The sequence below is a fragment of the Mobula birostris genome, chromosome 26 (genome assembly GCF_030028105.1).
Source record: "Mobula birostris isolate sMobBir1 chromosome 26, sMobBir1.hap1, whole genome shotgun sequence".
NCBI classification, from domain to species: domain Eukaryota; kingdom Metazoa; phylum Chordata; class Chondrichthyes; order Myliobatiformes; family Myliobatidae; genus Mobula; species Mobula birostris.
The window spans coordinates 33,979,130-34,004,323 of NC_092395.1; the positions used below are offsets into that span (position 1 = coordinate 33,979,130).

The 25,194-nt window shown below is 40.2% G+C and overlaps 1 protein-coding gene across 9 annotated transcripts in view; it reads left to right on the top strand.

Annotated features, from left to right (window-relative positions):
- LOC140188322 (phosphatidylinositol 4-phosphate 5-kinase type-1 gamma-like) overlaps positions 1–25,194 on the top strand; it is a 178,990-nt gene that overhangs the window by 66,895 nt on the left and 86,901 nt on the right. For all 9 annotated transcript variants that reach the window (XM_072244452.1, XM_072244455.1, XM_072244446.1 and 6 more), the window contains exons 2-7: positions 2,637–2,668; positions 2,780–2,872; positions 4,256–4,386; positions 6,515–6,632; positions 23,910–24,062; positions 24,468–24,767. In XM_072244452.1, coding sequence (XP_072100553.1) covers positions 2,637–2,668; positions 2,780–2,872; positions 4,256–4,386; positions 6,515–6,632; positions 23,910–24,062; positions 24,468–24,767 — 827 coding nt within the window. The remainder of the gene's footprint in view (positions 1–2,636; positions 2,669–2,779; positions 2,873–4,255; positions 4,387–6,514; positions 6,633–23,909; positions 24,063–24,467; positions 24,768–25,194) is intronic.

Sequence of the window (25,194 nt, forward strand, 5' to 3'; positions counted from 1 at the left end):
CTAGGTTTCCTAGAATCTATTTGCTAAGAAAACCATGCTCAAACTCACAAAATGTATCACACAACAACAGCATCAAGAGGACCTGCAAGACAGTTCTAAAGATGCTTCGCTCGGTAGGGTTGATTCTGGTCAGCAGGGGATCCCCGGCCGTCATCAAGCTACTGCTCATAAAATTCAAGTAACACAAAAGAAAATTACTGCCACTTGGGATGTAAGAACCGTATATCAAGCAGGAAAATTGGACAATGTGATAAGTTAAATGGAAAGACTAAAGATAACATCATGGGAATTAGCAAAGTTCTTTGGATAGGTACTGGAAGATGTCAGATTAGAAATCAAACACTAGTTTATTCTTGTGGAACATCCCATACTAATGGAGTAGGAATTCTTATGGATGAAAACGTGGCAAAATGTGTTTTAGGACATTGGGCAATATCAGAAAGAGTTATCCTTGTTAGATTCAGAGGACAACCATTTGATTTAGCAATTATACAAGTATATGCACCAACAATGGATGGAACAAATGAAGATATAGATAAATTCTATGAAGAGCTTGAACAAGCAAAGAATGGATGCAAATCTCAAGATATTGTTATTGTCATGGGAGATCTAAATGCTAAAGTAGGACAAGGTGCTGATGGAAATACCATAGGAAAATTTGGACTAGGGGAAAGAAATGAAAGAAGTGAGAAATGGGTAGAATGGTGCAAGATGAATAATCAGGTTATTATGAATACCTACTTGTGGACCTGGAAAAGTCCAGGTGATAACACTAGAAAACAAATTGATTTTATTACTATAAACCAAAGATTGAGAAACTCAATGCAAAACATATCCAGGTGCAGACTGAAATAGTGACCATAACCTAGTAATATGTCATGTAAAAGTAAAACTTAAAAAACTAAAGAAGCAAAAACCTGAACAATCCTTTGACTACTTGCAATTAATTAAAGAAGAAAACTTAAGACAAAAATTTACAATTGAAGTAAGGAATAGATTTCAAAGTCTAGAAATAGAATCTGTTAAAGATGATAGCAATCATGTAGAAATGAAATTTAACTCTTTAGGTCTGCCTTGGTAGAATCGGCAAAGTCAGTGATTCCTAAAAAAGAAAAAAGCACAAAGTATAAATGGATGACCGATGAAATCAAAAATCTAATGGAAGAAAGAAGACGGAAGAAAGCACATCCTATAGAATATAAGTCCTTAGATAAAAAAGTTAAAAGCTTATGTCAAAGAGCCAAAGAAGAATGGTTAAACCAGGAATGTGAGCAAATAGAAAGAATCCCTATTACTGATCCAAAAAGGTTACATCAACAAATCAAGAATATCACTGGTAAAAAGCTCCTCTGTTCTTCAGGTGAATGTTTGAAAGCAAAGGACAGTACCATTATCATGGAAAAAGATGAGATTATGAACAGATGGACTGAGTATATTCAGGAATTGTTTGAAGACAATCGAGGCGAAAAACCAGAAATTAAGAAAAACATTGAAGGTCCAAGTATTTTAAAATCTGAAGTTCATCATGCAATAAATAAGATGAAGAAAGGAAAGGCAGCAGGTCCTGATGAATTAGTAATAGAACAAATTATCGCCCTTGAAGATTATGGAATTGAAAAACTTACTGATTTACTCAATGACATTTATGAGACTGGAATAATCCAGAAGAGATGAAAAAAGATCAGTATTTATCACTCTTCCTAAGAAACCCAGAGCCATAGAATGTGAATTACATAGGACCATAAATTTAATGAGTTGTATCACCAAGATACTTCTAAGAATTTTGATGGCAAGAGCTAGAAGTAAGATACAAGCTGAAACAGGCAAAGAACAATGTGGTTTTGTGAAAGATAAAGGTACAAGAAATGCAATATTGATGTTAAGGATATTATCAGAACGAGCTATTCAAGTGCAAAAAGATTGTTTTATCAACTACACAAAAGCATTTGATAATGTGAAGCACAATAAGTTATTTGAAATATTACAGAAAACTCTAGATCTAGATTCGAAAGACCTCCGCCTAATCAGAAATCTGTGCAGGGAACTAACTGCCGCTGTAAGAATAGATGGAGAAGTGAGTCAATTTCCGAAAATCAAGTTGCTTACTTAGTAATAGCATGCTTACTGATGCTTAGTTTAGACTGTGACAGGTTCATTTGGTTTCAAATCTCATTATCTTCAATACTGAAAACCTAAAGAGCAGAGATGAATTGCAACAGTGACTGCCCATGAACAATACGTTGGCATATTATTGAGTGTGGTAAGGAAGAATCTGAATAAAACTGAATTTGGTGAAAATGGGGGGAGATGTCTATTTGACCAGTTGTACTTAACAGAAAGGATGATGGAGATTACTGAAAGTCAGTTAGTCTAAAAGGCATCACTGCAGGATTTCCCTTTAACATAATATTGGAAGTACGGATATTCAGCTCTGCCTGCATGAATAAAGAAAAAAAATCCCTATTAAGAAAAGTTTGCATAAAGCAAAAGTGGGCATGCAGTAGTTAATTATAGTATAATTTAATGTTGCAATAGTTTTGAGGGAATAAGTGACTTGCTCCTTTTGTCTGAGTTTCTGTTCAAGATTGATGCTGCCACTTTTAATGCTTTATCTCTCCCTCTCTCTTCACTTACAGAATCTTTGAATAAGAAATCAGGTTTAAGTGAGGTGAGAAAATTTTGTGGTTATATATATTTTTCACAACCGAATGTTGTAATGACTGGTGCTTAGTACAAGTTGATAATTAATATATTCAATACCCTTGCATTTACCACCAAGATGCCCTCTTCTTCTGGAAATACATATGCACCTGCAGGGAAAAAGCTTGGACACAGGGGAGTGGATGCTTCTGGAGAAACTACATACAAAAAGGTATTCTGTCTTAAGGTCATATGCAAATTTAACTAAATACCATATTGGCAAACAGTCTTCCCTAATTGTTCTTGTTTTCATTTTACTTGTTATGAATTAGTTTTACACTTTTACATCTACACATAGAAAAACTAGTATTCTGTTTGGATTTGATGGGCACAGCTATTAAAATATTTTTTGTTCCTATGTAACATTTTGAAACTGAACATCCTGCACATTAGTAAATTTGAATATATATTGTATATTTTTAGAGATAAAAAGAAAAACTTTCAATGTCAAGTGATAACAAAAAAAAGCTGACATCACATTCTTCATCAGTGTCTGAAAGAAGGAGAAAGGTTAAAATTTCAAAAGGATTGTCTTGGGATTTACCCAATAAATAGGATTATGCCATTTTGATTGCTTAATTGAAGTTTAATGAATTAACTGCAAATTTTGGTTTGCTGTAATTAATTAATAGATTTTCTTCCAATGATCTTAAAGTGTTGAGATTCAAACTTGAGTTTAGAAGTTGTAAAATGAGCATTTTTCAATATTAAACTATTTAGATGGTTGTGCAAAGCAATTACTTATTGTACTGTAGTCAGCGTACATCTGTTGATTTGGTTTGATTATTTCATGTGCCCAATTTAATCGTACTTATACCTGTATTTCTAATATTAAAATATGCTTTAAATGTTGCAGTGATACTAAGTTGGACTGGTTATCACCTTATTACATAACTTCCAGTCTACTGCTTCTGTTACATAATCCTAACTAAGTCAAGTTTGTTAGATGGTTTAATCTTGCCTTTAAAATGCAGCATTAATGACCAATTATTCTGAAAAGAATTGTTCATTGCACAAAAAGAGTCTAAGAATATATGATTTTTCTATGGAAGTACAATTCTGTTAATATTTAACCTCCAGTTCTGCTAAAGATAATATGGATATTTGTACAGTTAAGATGTACTAACCTGATAAACAGTTTTTGTTAAAATTATCTATTTTTTTTTACCTCCGGTGAAATGCTCAGCAATAAGATCAAGTGGTGTTTTTAACCTTTTAATCTTAGTTGGTGTTGGCACGTGGCCAGATGGTTAAGGTGTTCATCTAGTGATCTGAAGGTCGCTAGTTGGAGCCTCGGCTGTGGCAGTGTGTTGTGTCCTTGAGCAAGACACCTAACCACAGATTGCTGTGCGATGACACCGGCATACAACCTTGCCCAAGCTTGCGCCCTGGAAACCTTCCAAGGCGCAAATCCATGGTCTCATGAGACTAACGGATGCCTATATATAAAGAATCTTAGTTGACATGGCTGGAAATGCATTCAAGCTCTAGGGCACAAACTGTCCTCAGCTCTGGTACCAAAAAAAACTAAAATTTGATTCTATTTATGCTGTAGACAAGCTCATCTACTCTCAAAGGAGCCATTCAGCTGGGAATTGGATACACAGTAGGAAATCTCAGCTCGAAGCCTGAAAGAGATGTGCTGATGCAAGATTTCTATGTGGTTGAAAGTATATTCTTTCCTAGGCAAGTCTCTCTTTTCTTCAAGTAAATTTTTGGCCATGCATGATTGTAAATTTTTTGTTAGTTGCTATTTTAATTGCTAAGTTTTTTATGATTTTCATTTTAATGAATCTGGTATCTGATGTTGGAAATAGTTAAAGCATATTTTCTATTCTCAAAAATTACACCAGGAGATCAAAGTGGACCTTAGTATTTATACCTTATGTCTGTAGGATATTATGAAGTGTTTTATTAGCTTGAGAATAACTTTTGAAATGTAGTCTTTGTTATGAAGGCAGGTGATAATCAAACCAATGAGGGGAAAATTATACTTAAAAAATTGCAGATACTGGGACACTGAAATAAAACAGAATATGTCAGAAATAATAGGTCAAACAACATCATTTGGAAGTTAAATGGAGTTAATTTTTCAGGTCAATGACATAATATGTAATTGGTTAATATCCATGTGTAGTTATTGGGAGAAAAACAAGAGAAAGACTTTCTGAATGAAACAAAGGAATGTTTAAATTCACTGAGAGACAGAGATAACTCCACTAAATGTCTGATTCAAAAAACAACATAATTAGCAAAATACTCTCCCTTGGGACCTCATTGGAGTATCATCCTAGGCTGTAGTCAGGCCTAAATCCTGACAATCTGATTCAGAACCTTGTTCTCAAACTGACAACTTTGCATGAACTTGTGTGTAATTTGGTGACTGCGTTTAAGCACAAAAGAAACAGAGCAAAAATTGCCATTCAATAAGATCATGGTTCATAGTCTTGTAATTAAGACTCCTCAAGTTCTTGTCTAGAACATCCTAAATCTTGTGAAGTTACTGCATCCACTACCCATTTGAGCAATGATTTCTATTCATGGTAGAAAAAAAAACCTTTTTAGTCCTTTTTTCTTTCACCTTATCTAAATTTATGTATTTGTTATCTGCTTCCATATATATGGAAATAGATCCATCCTGTTCATTATCTTTAGGACCTTCATGATTTTGCACATCACATTTTACTCTCCTTTAAATTACTCTCATTACTATGATTCCCCTGACATTGCAGCATCCTTGTAAATCTCTTCTGAATCTTCATTTTTGATATAATATTCTTCTTGCAATGTCGTGATCAGAGCAATTCCTAATGACTATTCTGATAAGCCCTTTCTTATTTTTTCTTAAATGAAGATGGTTGTGGTTCTTGGCAGTCAAATCACTCCAGCTCCAGGACATCACTGCTGAAGTTCCTTAAGAGAGTAGCCTCTGCATAGCCATCTTTAGCTACTTCAGGTCCAAAGTGGAGATTTTTGCTGATGATTGCATTTTCACAAAATCATCTGCATCTGCAACTTCTCATCAAATGAAGCAGTACATGTCTGCATGCAGCAACAGTAGGACAGTATTCCAGCTTGGTCTGGTATGTGGCAAGTAACATTTGCACCATACCATTGATGCACCATACAAGTGACTCTGCTATTTGTACCACTGTGTCTAATGAATAACATCCTATGCATTAATAATAAGCAGAATCTCAAATGAACCAGCTTAATATGTATTGTGACATTGAATAGATAAGAGGCTTTGGTACTCCACAGTGAGAATCTCATCTCCTGACAACCAAATACCTTTTCATTATTACTAGGCAAGTCAACACTGTGATGGAATACTCTCATATGGGTCAGGGCAGCTCTAACAGCATTCAAAACTCAATCTTTCAAAATAAGAACCTTACACCTAAACGTTCATTCGCTTCACTAAGTGTGCACTGTATCAGCAGCCAGGATGTCACTACTTTCACAATGTGAATTTTTTAAATAAGGTATTGATAGATAATAAAATGGGAACTTGTTATGTTGTGATCGTATTTTCAAGCATCTCTGTATTTATGTACTATCTTTAGTACTGTAAACATTTAGATTAACTCTGTAAGATATTGGTACTGTGTGTCACCATTTATATTTTGGGCTGCACCTCAGTCTTAGTGGGTTTAAATAGACAGGTAAGCTGATCACTGGTGCTCTATTAGACTGTGAAGAAATGGGGACATCATTTGGATGCATACAATTATGTATTTTTTCTACAAAATTGCTAGTGAATATTTCCATCTAATTTTAGTATGATTTGTTTTCATTTTCATTTAATTTACAGTGAAGGTAGTAATTTGACCCCAGCGCATCATTTTCCTGACTTCAGATTCAAAACATATGCTCCAGTAGCATTTCGTTACTTTAGGGAACTCTTTGGCATTCGACCAGATGACTATTTGGTGAGTGTAGTTAAGTTCTGTGTATTCTTGTATATTGTTTCACATCTCTTTAGTTGAATATTGTTTGCTGTGAAAATGGAAAACCTCCTTTGTTTCCTGTAAGTTGCATGCAATGATACCAAATTCTGGTGAGTGAAAGAGTTTGTGTGTAATGTTTATTGCATGGTATGTAAGGTATATTTTCAACTTTCAAAGTTGGACTTTATCTGGAGAAAATGCTTTGACAAGAATCTATAATTGTCAATCTGTAGCAAATGAAGAATGAAATTTGTATGGATGTTATAGAACTTAAAAGTAAACTGATTTAAAAAAATTTTATTCGTTTTCTGTAGTGTTTTCTAATGACACTACAATGCCACCTTTAAAACATTTAATATTTATGCAATAGTGGCATAGTAGTCAAATTACTAGTCTAATTATTCAGAGGTCTAGGCTCATAATCTAGAGACCCAAGTTTAGATGGTGCCTTAATTAAATGATTAATGTATAATTTAAAGAAAAGGCATCATTTCAAGATTGTTTAATATTTAAGTGTAGAGGAGAATCAAATAATTATCACTATGGATCTGATGTAGCACAAAAATCACAATAAGATAACACAATAATTAACACAATAAATATAAGTACATAAGATAGCTTATATACCTTGATTTATGTACATAAAGTGACTTTCGGTACAGGAGTGTCTTCATATGACTGACAGGAAATGATAAAGTAATGGTGGTGGGTTAGTGGATGGAAGTGTTGATCAGCCTTATTGCTTGGGGAAAGTAAATATTTGAGGCTGGTGTTCCTGAGTGCTATGCAGCCTCCTCCCTGATGAGAGTGGTGGGTGGGATCCTTCGTGATATTGCTGGTCTTTTTACTGCACCTTTCTGTATATAGTGTATGTCCCTGATGGCAGATAAGCCATGCCGGTGATGTGTTGGGCAGTTTTGACTACCCGTTGTAGAGCTTTCCTGACTGCTGCAGTGCAGTTTCCATACCCTGCTATGATTCAGCATGTTAAGAAGCTCTCTACTGTGCAACTGTAGAAGGTCTGTGGTGACCACAAAACTATCAGATTGTTATAAAAACCAGACTAATGTCCTTCAGAGAAAGAACTTTAGTGTCCTTATCCAGTCTAGCCCATAATGTCAACTGCTGAATTAAGAGTGTAGTGAGAAACAATGGCACATGATTAGAATCTAAACTGTACTGCTTGTAAATGTGCAGAGGCAGCAACCATTGTGGCCTTCGAAATGGAATAGTATAAATGCATAGAGTAAAAAGTAATTGCAAAATTATGGAGTAAAGGCATTAGAGAATTATTCAGGTAGAGAACTGACATGGGGATAATGTCTCAAATCTTTCTGTGGTATAACAATTAAATGATTCTATAATCATACACACAGAAATAAATCAGGAATTTAGCTAATTATTCTAATATATTCTCTAATAATTTCAGAATTACCACTTTCGTGGATCTATAAAAATGACTTGTCCAATATCAAAGTTGTACTATGGAATTGTTTTTGGCACAACTAAGCCTGTCTTTAGTACGTTTACAGTTCAGCCTGAGAAAAACAAATGAATGTCCCTAATTGCTAACCAGTGCCCTCTATTGGAAATTGTGGCTATTGGTTCAGGTTATGGGATAGGATTGTGTTAGCTGTGTTGCTGTCTGTTGCAGATGGCCTATTGACATCTGCTATCTAAAACTAGATGAAGAGTAGCCACCTGGTTACAGTCTCAAGGCCTTACATTCTGATGTAATTCTATCCATGTGTAAATTATAGTTGCAAGAAAACTTTGTACTATATAGCTCATGATCAAAAGAAATAGCTCTTAGACAGGAGAGTGAATATTTTTGTAATCTTATTTCAGTTTGGATAGTAAGTTGTTCAGTGGTGGAGTCATAAAGCATGGAAACAGGCCCTTTGGCCCAACCTGTTCCTGCTACCAACTGTGTTTCCCAGCAAGCTAATCCAATCTACTTCCACATGGCTCAGATCTCTGTGCTTCTCCTATCTATTAACTTATCTAGATGGCTTTTAAGTGTTACAAATGTGCCCACCTCAAACTGTATCTGGCAGCTCATTCCAAATATGCACTACCCTTTGCATGAAAAAGCTGCCACTGATGGCCTCTTTCTTTGATCTTAAACCTATTCCCTCTTGATTTTAGTTCCCTACCTGGGAAAATGCAATGTACGTTCACCCTGTCTATGCCTCTCATGATCTTGTATACATCTATCAGGTCACCCCACAACCTCTTGCATTCCAGTAAATAAAGTCTTAGTATCCTTATGTAACACTTGCTTTGCCTAGTGGCATGATCTCGGGGTGATAACCCCCTGCCTGGCCAAACCTTAGAACTCCTGTTTGGGTGAATGCCGTGCGATGTGTCCCCTGTTTCAAATCAGTACCCCGTAATGACAAGCCGTACAGAGGATGCAGTTAAATAATTAAGATTTTATCATTCTTACTTGAACTATGGGGTTAGTAGAGAACCAAATTATAAAATAAAAAAAAGGTGCCACTATAACTTTATTCAGTCTGTGCACAAATAGCTCGTTGGAGCTCACACAATATCCACTTTCCATCATTCAATCTCCTCCGAACTCCGCTGGGTCCCGAGCCCCCGCGTTCTGCCCAAATCCTGTGCAAGCAGCTTACAGACACTCAAGAAAGAATAACGTCTATCCCAATTGGTTAGCAAATGAATACAAATCCCATTATCAGTAATCCAAAGAGCTTTTACAGGTATATTAAGAGTAAAAGGGTTGTAAGGGATAAAATTGGTCCTCTTGAAGATCAGAGTGGTTGGCTATGTGCGGAACCAAAAGAAATGGGGGAGATCTTAAATAATTTTTTTGCGTCTGTATTTACTAAGGAAACTGGCAGGGGCCCTGGCAGATATATTTAAAATGTCGGTGTCTACGGGTGAGGTGCTGGAGGATTGGAGAGTGGCTCCTGTTGTTCCGTTGTTTGAAAAAGGATCGAAAAGTAATCCGGGAAATTATAGGCCGGTATGTTTGACGTCGGTAGTGGGTCGGTTATTGGAGGGAGTACTAAGAGACAGAATCTACAAGCATATGGATAGACAGGGACTTATTAGGGAGAGTCAACATGGCTTTGTGCGTGGTAGGTCATGTTTGACCAATCTATTGGAGTTTTTCGAGGAGGTTACCAGGAAAGTGGATGAAGGGAAGGCAGTGAATGTTGTCTACATGGACTTCAGTAGGCCTTTGACAAGGTCCCGCACGGGAGGTTAGTTAGGAAAATTCAGTCGCTGGGTATACATGGAGAGGTAGTAAATTGGATTAGACATTGGCTCAATGGAAGAAGCCAAAGAGTGGTGGTAGCGAATTGCTTCTCAGAGTGGAGGCCTGTGACTAGTGGTGTGCCACAGGGATCAGTGCTGGGTCCATTGTTATTTGTCATCTATATCAATGATCTGGATGATAACATGTTAAATTGGATCAGCAAATTTGCTGGTGATACAAAGATTGGAGGTGTAGTGGACAGTGAGGAAGGTTTTCAGAGCCTGCAGAGGGACTTGGACCAACTGGAAAAATGGGCTGAAAAATGGCAGATGGAGTTTAATACAGACAAGTGTGAGGTATTGCACTTTGGAAGGACAAACCAAGGAAGGTCGGGCCCTGGGGATTTATCCATTTTCATTACTTCAAAGCCTCCAATACTTCCTCTTTACTGATTTGTATGTGGTCCAATCTAACACCACTCATTTCCACAACTTCAATTGGTTTCGCTACAGTAAATCTAAAGAGAAATATTAATTAAACATCTCTCCCATTTCCTTTGGTTCCACACTCAGATAGCCATGTTCATCTTTAAAGGGATCTGTCTAATCTCTCCATATCTACCCTTTTAATATACTTTATACTTTATTGCTGCCAAATAATTGATACTAGAACATACAATCATCACAGCGATATTTGATTCTGTGCTTCCCACTCCCTGGATTACAAATATTAAATATTAAAAATATCAAAAATAGTAATAATTAGTAAATATTGAGAGTTTAAATTATAAATCATAAATAGAAAATAGAAAAATGGAAGTAAGATAGTGCAAAAAAACTGAGAGGCAGGTCCAGATATTTAGAGGGTATGGCTCAGATCTGGGTCAGGATCCATTCAGCAGTCTTATCACAGTTGGAAAGAAGCTGTTCCCAAATCTGGCCGTACGAGTCTTCAAGCTCCTGAGCCTTCTCCTGGAGGGAAGAGGGACGAAAAGTATGTTGGCTGGGTGGGTCGTGCCCTTGATTATCCTGGCAGCACTGCTGTGACAGCGTGTGGTGTAAGGTGAGTCCAAGGACGGAAGATTGGTTTGTGTGATGTGCTGCACCGTGTTCACGATCTTCTGCAGCTTCTTTCAGTCTTGTACAGGACATCTTCCATACCGGGTTGTGACGCACCCTAGAAGAATGCTTTCTAGGGTGCATCTATAAAAATTAGTGCGAGTTTTAGGGGACAGGCCAAATTTCTTTAGTTTTCTCAGGAAGTAAAGGCGCTGGTGGGCCTTCTTGGCAGTGAACTCTGCTTGGTTGGACCAAATCAGGTCATTTGTGATATTGACCCCGAGGAACTTAAAGCTTTTGACCTGTTCCACTTGCGCACCACCGATGTAAATTGGGTCGTGCGGTCCGCTACTCCTTCTGAAGTCAGCAACCAATTCCTTTGTCTTGCTGATGTTAAGGGATAGGTTATTGTCTTCGCACCATGCCTCCAGGTTCTTAATTTCCTCTCTGTACTCAAACTCATCATTACCCGAGATACAGCCTACATTTGCTGTGTCATCAGCAAACTTATATATTGAGTTTGATGGAAACTTGGCTACACAATCATGGGTGTACATTGAGTATAGCAGGGGGCTGAGTACACAGCCTTGTGGGGCACCGGTGCTCAGAGTGGTTGTAGAGGAGAGCTTGTCCCCTATTTTTACAGCCTGGGTCCTGTCTGTGAGGAAGTTGAAGATCCAGCAGCAGATCTGAGTGCTAAGGCCCAGGTTCTGGAGCTTAGGAATCAGTTTATTTGGAATGATGGTGTTAAAGGCAGAGCTGTAGTCAATGAAAAGGAGCCTTATGTATGCGTCTTTATTCTCCAGGTGTTCTAAGGAGGAATGTAGGGCCAGAGAGATGGCATCTGCCGTTGACCTGTCGCTCCGGTATGCAAATTGCAAAGCATCGAGGTTGACCGGTAGGTTGTGGTTGATGTGTGCCATAACCAATCTCTCGAAGCACTTCATAGCAATTGATGTCAGAGCCACAGATCGATAGTCATTCAGGCATACCACCTTGCCCTTCTTCGGCACTGGGATTATCGTTGCCTTCTTAAAACACGAGGGGATCTTAGACTGAAGTAAGGAGCAGTTGAAGATGTCAGCGAACACTCCAGCTAGCTCGCTTGCACAGGCCCGGAGAACACGTCCTGGGATGCCATCTGGGCCCATCGCCTTCCTTGGATTTATCTTCAGGAAGGCCCTTCTAACGTCCTCCTCGGTGACAATGAATCTCGATGCCACCAGGTCCGGTACGTCCGGAGGGAGCGGGATGCTCCTCTTCTGTTCGAATCTTGTGTAGAATATGTTAAGTTCATCAGGAAGAGAAGCGCCACAGTTATTGATATTCCCAGCCTTTTCTTTGCGCCCAGTGATCTCATTTGGACCCTGCCATAGTCTACTGGCATCCCTCTGGTTAGCCTGGGCTTCCAACTTGGCTCGATATTCCCTCTTGGCACCCTTAATGGCTTTCCGGAGTTCACGCCTGGATTCCGTGTAGCAACTGGTATCCCCGGACCTAAAAGCTGTAGCTCTAGCCTTTAAAAGGGACTTGACCTCATAATTCATCCAAGGTTTTCGGTTAGGGAATACCTGGATCGTCTTGCAAGACACACAGTCCTCCATGTATTTCGAAATAAAGTCCGTGACAGCTGAGGCATACTCATCAAGGTTAGCTGCCAAGTCCTTGAATACTAACCAGTCCACCGATTCAAAGCAGTCACGGAGGACCTCATCCGTTTCCTCCGTCCAACGCAACACTACTTTTGACACCGTGACCTCCTGCTTCAGTTTCTGTTTGTAAGCAGGGAGGAGGAGTATGGCCTGGTGGTCCGATTTTCTGAAGTGAGGTCGTGGGACGGAACGGTAGGCAGCCTTGACTGCTATGTAGCAGTGGTCAGGTATATTCTGGCCTCTAGTGGGGCAGGAGACATGTTGGTATAACTTTGGCAGTGCCTTTCTGAGGTTGGCCTGGTTAAAGTCCCTGGTTGTAATGAGCAAAGCCTCCGGATACTTGGTCTCAAGTTCACTGATGTTGGCATACAGTATGTTCAGAGCACGCTCCATGTCCGCCTGGGGGGGAATGTAGACCGCTGTCAGTATGACCGAGGTGAATTCTCGTGGCAGATAGTAGGGACGACACTTCACCGACAGGTGTTCCAGGTCCGGGCTGCAGGAGCTTGTCAGTGCCACTGTGTCCGAGCACCACCCAGTGTTGATCAGTAGGCAGACACCACCTCCCCTTGTCTTGCCTGAAGACGCCATGCGGTCCATCTGATGGATTGAAAATCCCTCCGGTCGGATGGCACAGTCGGGGGTGGCAGGGGAGAGCCAGGTCTCGGTGAAACAGAATACACAGCAGTTCTGCATCTCCCTGCAGTAGGTGAGTCTCCCTTTAAGATCATCCACCTTGTTCTCTATGGCTTGCACATTAGCTAGTAGGATGGTGGGCATAGGGACTCTGAAGCCCCTCAGCTTCAATCTGACCAGCACCCCAGCTCTTTTCCCACACTTCCTCAGTAAATAGTTCATCTTACCAGGTTTCCATCGATGCAGTGTTTTGTTGTCAGCTGTTTGATGTTGGTGGATGCATCCTGTGGGGATCGATCGGTGGGTCGCGTCGAGTAACGGGGGAGGCTCTGCAGCCACTTCCAGCTGCCGGGTGCCTGGGCTGTCAGTTGGGTCGGACCCCGCAGCCGACACTTAATTCCGGAGGGCCAGGCTCCTGGCTGAAACAAGTCTGTAAGCCGAGTCACGGTTGCGGAGGCCTCCGCTCCAGCCGAGCCTCGGGCTCGATTTCCAAGGTCAGCAGCGGAGGCCTCACTTCCGGCAGCTGTGGATGGCCACCAATGGGGCTTTACAGTGGTCGCTCCGGGAAAGTGTCTGGGGCACCTTGAGGTCTCCACCGTCACTTCTGTGTGGTCGTCTGCTCGGGAGAGGTGCTGGTTGGAATGGGCCATGTCTCCAAGCTCTCCGGCACGGTAGCAGACCATGGGTCTCCGGGAACGTGGTGGGCCTTGCTGGTCAGGTCCAGGTGCGGTCTGGAGTTTAAGAAGCAATTCTGGCGCGGTGGTCTCCAGCTGGGTCAATAGCTTCGCCAGGGTGTTGTTGATCTTGATCTTGCTAGATTGGAGGTTTAGAAGGGTTTCTCAGGTATAGGATAGTGGAGAGGGCAGTTTGCTCGGGAGAGGACGCGCAAAGTCGCCAGTTACCGGCGCCATCTTTCTTTCTACTTATAGAATCGCTCAGAGTTTTGCTTCATCTTGCCTGTCAGATCATTCTCATATTTTCTTGCTCCCTTAACTTATCTCTCAAGTGCACTCCTATGTCGTCGAGAGGTTCACTTGTTCCCAATTGCTTATGCTTCCTTTTTTCTTAACCAGAGCCTCAATATCTGGTAGGGTTCGTAGACCTGCCAGCCTTGTCCTTCATCCCAACAAGAAACACAGGCCTTGAGTTCGTGACATCACACCTTAAAGGCTTTCCACTTTGCAGATGCCCATTTTGCTGCAAACACTCTTGCTCAATAAACCACTGCAAGATCCCACTAAATGCTGCAAAATTTGCTCTACTCCAGTTCAGGACCTTAACCTATGAATCCACCCCATCCTTATTAATAGGTATTTTAAAGTTAATAGCATTATGGTCACTGGACCCAAAATACTTGCTGACAGGGACTAATATCACTTGCCTACTTCATTTCTCAGGAGGAGGTCCAGTGTTGGTCCCTCTATACATTGATCAAGGAAGCTTTCTTGGACATTTCGCAAATTTCACTCTGTCAAAGCCTTTCACATTATGGTTGGACCGTCAATACAGGTTTCCCCCGCCATCCGAAGGTAGAGCGTTCCTATGAAACGGTTCATAAGCCGAGATGTCGTAAAGTGAAGAAGCAATTACCATTTATTAATTTGGGAAAATTTTGTGAGCGTTCGCAGACCCAAAAATAACCTACCAAATCATGCCAAATAACACATAAAACCTAAGATAACAGTAACATATAGTAAAAGCAGGAATGATATGATAAATACATGGCCTATATAAAGTAGAAATACTTTTCCACAATCATTACTGAACTGTTCTCCGTAGCAAAAATCTCACGTAAGTGCCGTCGGCAGAAAATCTCACGCAAGCGCTGTTGGCAAGAACACTCTCCCCAGTAACCTTTAAGCTATGAAACTGCCAAATCATACCAAATAATACGTAAAAATACACAGCCGATATAAAGTAGAAATAATGTATGTACAGTGTCGTATCACTTATGGGAATCGGGAAGATAGCTTGCCGAGCACACTGATGACGGTGTGTTAGACTGAGTCGTCGCAGGTTGGGTGGTGCAGTGGCCCCCACCCTCCAGGCCGCCGAGTGATACATTGCCGTGAAGTATGCAGGGGTCCAGCGGTAGCTAGGAGGCACACAGCACATCTTTAAGAAAAAAAGCCGAAATAAACAAGCTAATTAATTAGGTGCCGCCCGACACATAATTGTCGGCCCAGATCAGTGCCGATTTCCGATTGCGTCGTCTCTGATCTGGGCCAACAATTACGTGTCGGCGGCACCTAATTAATTAGCTTGTTTATTTCGGCTTTTTTCTTAAAGATGTGCTGTGCATCTCCCGGCTACCGTTGCATTCTCCGCGAATGGGTATCTGTCCGTGGCCTGGGTGTTGGGGTGGTGGGATACTGGGGTGTCATCTCGTCGTCTGTTTCCATTAGAGCAGGCAGCTCATCTTCTCCTATGACTGCCCGCCTCAATGTCGAAGGTCAAGGTTCATCGTCTGCTGTGGCTGATGTGGAAGGCTTGCTTGACTGCTGAGCCTCGCGCATTTTTCTATCACAATGTTCTTTAATAAGGACTCAAACAATCCTGCAAATATCTCCTAAACCGACGCACCCTTTCAAAATTAAAGTCGTACTTTATCATTACTCATTCGGTTTCGATTGTTATTCTTTTTTCTTCCAATTGCATCAGCTCTTCATCTGTCAGTTCTTGGTGATGGAATGCCAAAACCTTTTCAACATCATGTTCATCAGCTTCCACCTACATTGTCCTTACTTCGTTCACCACGATCAAAACGCTTAATTATGTCTAGTTTTACCATAATCATAACATCCTTACGAGCTCTTTCAGGGTTTTCCGATACCATAGATCTCATCTTGCAAACGGCTGCTCACGGGCATGTGTTAAAGCAATGCCGTTCCAAATCCGGGGGAGAGCGGCTGCTCGGGGCGCGCTCTGCCTTTTATTGCCCACTGATTTTTTTCGCGCGCTGAATTTTTTTTTGTAACAGTGAAAACACCTTCTGAAGCGAAAACAGGGTACTAATGTAGGTCTTTCGTAACAGTGAGGTTTCGTAAAGCGCATGTTCGAAAAGCGGGGGACACCTGTATTAGAGAAATTAAAATCTCTTTAACTACTGCTACCTTACTCTGTTTACAACTAGCTGCATCACTGTACATATTGTCTCCAATTCCCGCTGACTACCTGGGTGCTGTTATGTGTTCCCACAAGAGTGACCAGCCCCTTTCTCATTTCTACCCATATGGCCTTCCTGGATATCCTCTAAGAATAACCTCTCCACGGACCATTTTTCTGTCATCTTTAATAAAGAAGGCAACACAGTAGTGTAGCAGTTAGCATGATACTATTACAGCTCAGTGTGTCAGAGTTTGGAGTTCAGTTCTGGTGTCATCTGTAAGGAGTCTGTACATCCTCCCTGTGGAACTTGGGTTTATTCTGGGTGCTCCAGTTTCCTCCCACAGTATAAAGACATACCGGGTAGGTTAATTAGTCATTATAAATTGTCTTGTGATTAGGTTAAGGTTACATCAGGGTTGTTGGGGACTGCTGGGCAGTGTGACCTCAAGGGGCTGGAGGGCCCACTCTGCACTATATCACAAAATAAATAAACACTTCTCCTCTCTTATCTGCATCTCTGTAATGCTTGTAGTATCTGTATCCTGGAATATTGAGCTGTCAGTCCTGCCTTTCCTTTAGATATGTTTCTATTATGGCTATGATATTCTCAGTCTCCAGAATCAATTCATGCCATGAGTTCATCCAGTTTACCTGTCAAGCCTCTTGCATTATTATAAATGCAGTTTAAACAAATGGCCTTTGCTTTCCTATTACTGTGCTCCTATCTATCCTGATTAATAACAGCTGCATTATCCTCCCATGATTTCTCATCAGCCACTCTATTGCTCAGGGCCCCATGCCCCAGCCTCCTGAGCAGCACGAGTTAACAGGTACAGCAAAATAAAAAAGTTTAATGGCTAGTGGGGTTCTTTCTATTAAATTATGGCATTTTATTTATTGTCTAAATTAATTAAAGTATTCATGTTGTCTTTGATTTAATTTAATTTGGAAATATATAATTCCTGACAACCACTAATATCAGGTTGGAATTTTTAAAAATATTTTAAAAAAATATTTTCAGACCAGTGTGTGCAGATAATTAAGTTTCACTAAGGGTTGCTAGAAAAGCTTTGACACTGGAGCTCTCTCTGTTATAACTCCCTCCCCAGACCCAGTGGAAGATTGCTATAGTCAGTTCCAGAATATTGTTACTAGGTTGAAACTAAAGTACAAATGTAGGACTATCCCTTTCTATGGATCACAAAACCACAATAGACATTTCAATTGCCAACCAAATTAGATTTTATTTTAAGTAGTCATAAAGTCTGATGCAATGTGCGTATGCAGTGGCAAAGATCTTGCCCAATAATTGAGAGCAACTGCAAATGCTGGAAATCAGTAATAAAGACAAGAAATATTGGAGATAAGTAATTCAGTGAGCTTCTGTGGAAAGAGAAATAAAGTTATCATTTTGTTTTGATGTCTTTTCATCAGAATTGAATTTTCTGTTTTAATTATTTTTTAAAAATTTTTTCATCTGTTTTATTTGGACACTGAATTTAGCTATTTATGTGAGAAAATGCCCTTGTTAATCAGGTCTTTATAATGATCTATAATAATTAATTTTACTAAAGTGTCAGATAAGGGGTTTAAACTACTTTTGCTAATAAAGTAATATTCATTTTCTGCAATGGATATCCTGCTACAACCATACTGAGCACAGCCAAAACTTGAACCTGCTCTGCAGTAGGTAAATTTTGTTGTTCTGTAATAGCTTGTATATAGATTTCAAATGCTGTAATCACTTACCTTGATAACTTCTGCAGAAGTAAAATAACTCAAACCCAAAAATAATCAACAGTTGCAGATTCACCAACAGCAAATAAAAAATGTCAGTTTCAGAGAGCTGTGGACTTGGACCCCAAGATCCCTCTGTACATCAGTGCTGTTAAAGATCCTACCAGTAACCGCATACTACTTGTTTTTGACCTCCCAAAGTGCAACACCACATATCTGCCTGGATTAAGTTCTATCTCAAACAAGAGAAAGTCTCTCTCACTGAATTCCTCTCCCACTGCTCTCCCTCTGTGATCACTGCTGCGCTCCAACTCTTCGACCTACTACCTTGCATTTATTCCTCCCCTCCCCCCACCTTCTTACTCTGACTTCTCTTTTTATAGTCCTGATGAAGAATTTTGGCCCAAAATGTTGACTTCACTCTTTTCCATTGGTGCTGCCTGGCCTGCCGAGTTCCTCCAGCATTTTGTGTGTATTACTTTGATTTCCAGCATCTGCAGGTTTTTTCGACATTTCGGCTGAGACCCTTCGTCAGGACTAACTGAAGGAAGAGCTAGTAAGAGATTTGAAAGTGGGAGGGGGAGAGGGAGATCCAAAATGATAGGAGAAGACAGGAGGGGGAGGGATGGAGCCAAGAGCTGGACAAGTGATTGGCAAAAGGGATATGAGAGGATCATGGGACAGGAGGCCCAGGGAGAAGGAAAAGGGGGGGGGGAACCCAGAGGATGGGCAAGGGGTATAGTCAGAGGGACAGAGGGAGAAAAAGGAGAGAGAGAGAGAGAGAAAGAATGTGTGTATATAAATAAATAACGGATGCGGTACGAGGGGGAGGTGGGGCATTAGCGGAAGTTAGAGAAGTCAATGTTCATGTCATCAGGTTGGAGGCTACCCAGACGGAATATAAGGTGTTGTTCCTCTAACCTGAGTGTGGCTTCATCTTTACAGTAGAGGAGGCCGTGGATAGACATGTCAGAATGGGAATGGGATGTGGAATTAAAATGTGTGGCCACTGGGAGATCCTGCTTTCTCTGGTGGACAGAGCGTAGGTGTTCAGCAAAACGATCTCCCAGTCTGCGTCGGGTCTTGCCAATATACAAAAGGCCACATCGGGAGCATTGGACGCAGTATATCACCCCAGCTGACTCACAGGCCACCTCCAATGGGATCCAACCACTAAGCACATCTTTCCCCCGGACGCAGTATATCACTCCAGCCGACTCACAGGCCACCTCCAACGGGATCCCACCAATAAGCACATCTTTCCCTCCCCACCCCACCCCCCCGCTCCCTACGTGACTCCCTTGTCCATTCGTCCCCCTCATCCCTCCCCACGGATCTCCCTCCTGACACTTATCCTTGTAAGCGGAACAAGTGCTACACATGCCCTTACACCTCCTCCCTTACCACCATTCAGGGCCCCAGACAGTCCTTCCAGGTGAGGCGACACTTCACCTGTGAGTCGGCTGGGGTGACTTACTGCGTCCGGTGCTCCCGATGTAGCCGTCTATAAGTTGGTGAGACCCGACGCAGACTGTGAGATCGTTTTGCTGAACACCAACGCTCTGTCCCCCAGAGAAAGCAGGATCTCCCAGTGGCCACACATTTTAATTCCACATCCCATTCCCATTCTAACATGTTTATCCACGGCCTCCTCTACTGTAAAGATGGAGCCACACTCAGGTTGGAGGAACAACACCTTATATTCCGTCTGGGTAGCCTCCAACCTGATGGCATGAACATTGACTTCTCAAACTTCCGTTAATGTCCCACCTCCCCCTTGTACCCCATCCATTATTTATTTATATACACACATTCTTTCTCTCCCTCTTCCCCCTTTTTCTCCCTCTGTCTATACCCCTTGCCCATCCTCTGGGTCCTCCCCCCCCCCCTTTTCCTTCTCCCTGGGCCTCCTGTCCCATGATCCTGTCATATCCCTTTTGCCAATCACCTGTCCAGCTCTTGGCTCCATCCCTCCCCCTCCTGTCTTCTCCTATGATTTTGGACCTCCCCCTCCCCCTCCCACTTTCAAATCTCTTACTAGCTCTTCCTTCAGTTAGTCCTGACGGAGGGTCTCGGCCTGAAACGTCGACTGTACCTCTTCCTAGAGTTGCTGCCTGGCCTGCTGCGTTCACCAGCAACTTTGATGTGTGTTGCTTGAATTTTCAGCATCTGCAGAATTCCCCGTGTTTACATCTGCAGGTTTTTTCTTGTTTGTGATCGACTACTCCTCTGCGAAGTCTTTTCTAGGGATGCCCACCTTGAAGAAGTTTTAATCTTCCCTGTGATGGGAGTTCAGTGAAACCCTTTCTCACTGTTCCCCCTCAGTGATCACTGTTGTCCTCCAACTCTTCAACCTACGACCTTGTTTTCTTCCTGCACTCCTCCTACCTTCTTACTTTGATTTCTTATCTGTTTTTTCCCAGTCCTGATGAAGGGTTTTGGTTCAAAATGTTGACTGTTTACTCTTTTCTATTGATGCTGCTAGCCTGCTGAGTTCCTCCAGCATTTTGTGTGTACTACTTTAAGTTCCGTCTCCTACTTCTTCACTCATACTTGTAACTGATCTATATCTTGCTGAATTCTTTGACAACCTTCATCGTTTGAAATTCCACCAATTTTTGTGTTGTCTGCAAACTTACCAACCCCATTTAGGACTTTGTTCAAGTCATTTTATATATCATAAACAACAGAAGTCTCAGCTCTGATCCCTGTGGAGCACCACTGGTTACAGGCCTCCAACCAGAAAAGCACCTTCGCAAGTACCTTCTGTCTTCTGCAGGCAGGCCAATTCTGAACCCAAACTATCATGTCACCATGGATCCCATGAATCTTGCTCTCCTGATCAGTCTACCATGAGGAACATTGTCAAATGCCATACCAATGTCCTTGTAGACAATATCCACTGCCTCATCACCTTCTTCAGTTCCTCAAAACAAAAACTTCATTAAAAGTTTGGAAGACATGACTTATCTTGCACTGTCTGTAATTAGCTCAAGATTTTCTAACAGCTCATAAATCCTGTCCTTCAGAATCCTCTCCAATAGCTTCCTTACTACTGACATGAGGCTTACTTGTCTATAATTCAATGGATTTATCCCTGTTTTCCTTTTTAAGCAAATACGGGCTATTCTCCAGTCCTTGGGGACCTCGCCTATTGCTAGAGAAGATACAAAGGTCCCGGCATTCTCCTCTCTTAAGAACCTGGGATAGATGCTATCAGGCCCTGAGGGCTTATTCACCATAATACTCCACAAAATACCCAACACCGCCTCATTCTTGATCTCAAAATATCCTAGTATATTCCACACTTATCTCATGGTCCTCAATTCCCATCTGTTTAGTGAGTGCAGAGTACTGGTTATGAACATTGCCCATGTCCTTCAACTTCAAGTGTGAATTATCTCTGCTATCCTTGAGTACTCCTACCCTTTCCCCACTTATCCCCTTGTTTTTAATGTATGTATAAAATACTATGGTTTTTCTTTAACGCTACTTGCCAAGGACATTTCAGAATCAGACTTAATATCACCAGCATGTGTCATGAAATTTGTTGTCTTTGCAACAGCAGTACAATGCAATTGCATAATAATAGAAAAAAGAAACTGAATTACAGTAAAAAAAATATATACACATATACACAATATGTGCATGTGTCTATATCTATATACAGGTACACATACATGCTACTTAATTTCTATTTTTGCACTGCTTATTTAATTTAATTTTATATATAGTTAAATAAGAAGTGCAAAAATAGTAATTTAAAAAGTAGTGAGGTTGTGTTCATGGGTTCAACGTCCATTCAGAAATCGGATGACAGAGGGGAGGAAGCTGTTCCTGAATCATTGAGTGTGTGCCTTCAGGCTTCTGTACCTCCTCCCTGACGGTAGCAATGAGTACAAGGCATGACGTGGGTGCTGTGGGTCCTTAATGATGGACACCACCTTTTTGAGGCATCACTCCTTGAAGATGTCCTGGATACTACAGAAACTAGTGCCCATGATGGAGCTGACTAAGTTTCTAACTCTCTGCTGCTTATTTCATGCCTTTTTGTAGCTGCATTGATATGTGCCTCAGAAAGGAGCTACAGGAGCCTTAGGTATCATACCACCAGGTTCAGGAACAGTTATTACCCTTCAACCATCAGGCTCCTGAACCAATGTGAACAACTTCACTCAGAACACTCACTGAACATAAGCTATGGACTTACTTTCACGGACTCTGCAACTCATGTTTTCTGTATTATTTAGTTACTTTATTATTATTATTATTATTTTCACAGTTTGTCTTTTGCACATTGGTTGCTTGTTAGACTTTGTGTGTAGTATTTCACTGATTCTATTGTATTTCTTTGTTCTACTGTGAATGCCCACGAGAAAATAAATCTCAGGGTAGTATTTGGTGATATATGCATATTTTGATAATATATTTACTTGGAATTTTTGAAATTTTTGTCCTGTGAAATTAAAGTTGACATATTTTCCTAAGCTTAAAATACACTGGGATTTTGAGTAGAAGGGCTTGTTGCTGAAGCTGCACTCATTCAGTCAAAAGGGACATTTTTAAAATTCTGCTTTACAGATGCTGTAAAGACTATTCAGAGTAGAGAAGGAAATTACTTGCCTTAGGACATCAGGTTTTCCACTTGTTTTAGTAATCATGGTGTTTATTTTTCTAATTTTGCTAGACAATTAAAATCTTGAAAAAAATCAATAGTTCCTTCACAGAAACAAAGTGTCAATGACCTGTTTAAATTCTGGACTTGCCACTTTAAACACTTGCAGATACTTCACTCTAGTGATCTTTATCAATAATTGATCAATGAAATCAAAAGATCAGACAACTTCTTTGTGTCATTAAAATAATTTTGTATTCGGTGACGTAAATGATAGGGTTAAAAATTAGTAGGATAAACTGCTCTCAACTTTCTTATTTCTTTGTGAAATAGAAAGAAGCTTTTTGGCCTATTAAGTTTATACTAGCTCTTAGAGCAATCCTGTCAATCCTTGTATCTCTTTCCGGTTACTCATTTCAGAGTTTGATTATCTAATAAAAGTCCACCGAGGATACTATAAAACACTTACAATGTTGCTCATTAAGCAGACTTTATAACTGTATAAAACACTTCAGTCTGCTTTTGGATCATATATTGATTTATTTGTTAATGTGTAGTTTTATTGTAAAAACAAGCAAAACTGAACACTCTTTGTCTATATTTGACTACCGGTTATTTCCTGAGTGGCACATTGTGAACAAAGATCAATAATGTAGATAATCTCTCTCAGTTGCTGTCATTCAAGAATGCTGTGACCGAACTATACTAGGAGATTGTGTATTTAATATAGAAATTAAAGCTATAATGGAAAAATAATATAATTTAATAATAATATAAATAATATAACTAACTGTAACAAAAACCAATTTCCAATGGGATCAATAAGGTATGCCTATGACTATTTAAAATAATTTATATATTTAACATATAATAAAAAGTGTAATTAACAAAAATGTTTAATCAACAAGCTGATTCCCTAGAATATGGCTTGCAATTTTGCATTGCTCCTTGCATCTATAATTTCAGCTCACACTGTTCATTTCTATCTGTGGCATTATGTGTCGTTCTATGTAGTGATTTTGTCAGAGATTGGCATTTGTTTTTTTCTTGCAAAATGAAGTTCCCTGAAAATATATTTTTTCTGTTTTAAAGGAGGGAAATCTTTAAGGAAAATACTTTTCAGATCATTCAAGTAAAAGGGGAGTGTTTATGGGAAAATGTATTAGCTACAGATGATAAATGTTTGCATAATAATAGTGTTTGCATGTTAATGTTCTCTCATAGTATTCATTGTGCAATGAGCCCTTAATTGAACTCTCCAATCCGGGTGCCAGTGGATCGCTCTTTTATGTGACAAGTGATGATGAATTTATTATAAAGACTGTGATAAACAAAGAAGCAGAATTTCTGCAAAAGTTGCTTCCAGGTTATTACATGGTGAGTGATTTTATTACGTCCATCTCTCTTCTACTTTTCTTTTGAAAACATTAGTTCTTCCTGGAATATTGATCCACATCTGTCTGTTGGCCTCTGCTGGCCTCTTGAATACTTTTTGTAAGTAGCTATTCATATGAGGGTGGAAATGGAAAATGCTGGCAAATTAACACCACCTTTAGGTGGCAACTGTCACCCAGTTATTTCAGGGGAAGCACATTATATTTAATGTTCATGCATTTTCCCATTTCACTTGGAGATTCCAAACATCGCATGTTTTTTTTAAAAAAAGGCAAAATTGTATCCTATTTGATTTAATTTCTTGGTATTTTAAACTGCTTTTGTTTAGTGCTTCCAGTTCTTTTGTTAGATGAGTGCTTGGAAAATACTTTCTCTGTTTTCTTCCAGAACCTGAATCAGAACCCAAGAACACTCTTGCCAAAGTTTTATGGACTCTACTGTGTTCAGTCTGGTGGCAAAAACATTCGAGTGGCAGTGATGAATAATGTGTTGCCTCGAGTAGTGAAGATGCACCTAAAGTATGATTTAAAAGGTTCAACCTATAAACGGAGAGCTTCAAAAAAAGAACGTGAGAAGTCCAAACCAACATTTAAAGACTTGGACTTCATGCAGGATTTCTCAGATGGATTGTTACTAGATGCAGACACGAACTGTGCCCTGATTAAAACCCTGCAGAGAGATTGTCTGGTAAGAAGAGAGTCATGGGTATCCATTTAGAAGGAAAATAGTTTAAGAAAATGGCAGTAATGATATTCTGGTCTTGGCATACTGCTTGGGGGAGAAAAAGCACAGGAAAGTGATTTGGACAGTAACTTGCTTTTGTATGTGTTCGTGAGACTATAAGACATGAGAGCAGAATTGGGCCATTCAGCCCATCAAGTCCACTCCATTATTTCATCATGGCTGATCCCTGATCCCAGATGCCATTCAGCCCCATACATCTACCCTCTCACCATATCCCTTGATGCCCCAACCCATCAGAATCTATCAACTTCCGCTTTGAATATACCAGGGACTTGGCCTTCACCATGGTCTGTGGCAGACAATTCCAAAGATTTACCACTCTTTGGGTTAAAAAAAAATTCCTCCTTACTTCTGTTCTAAAAGGTCTTAC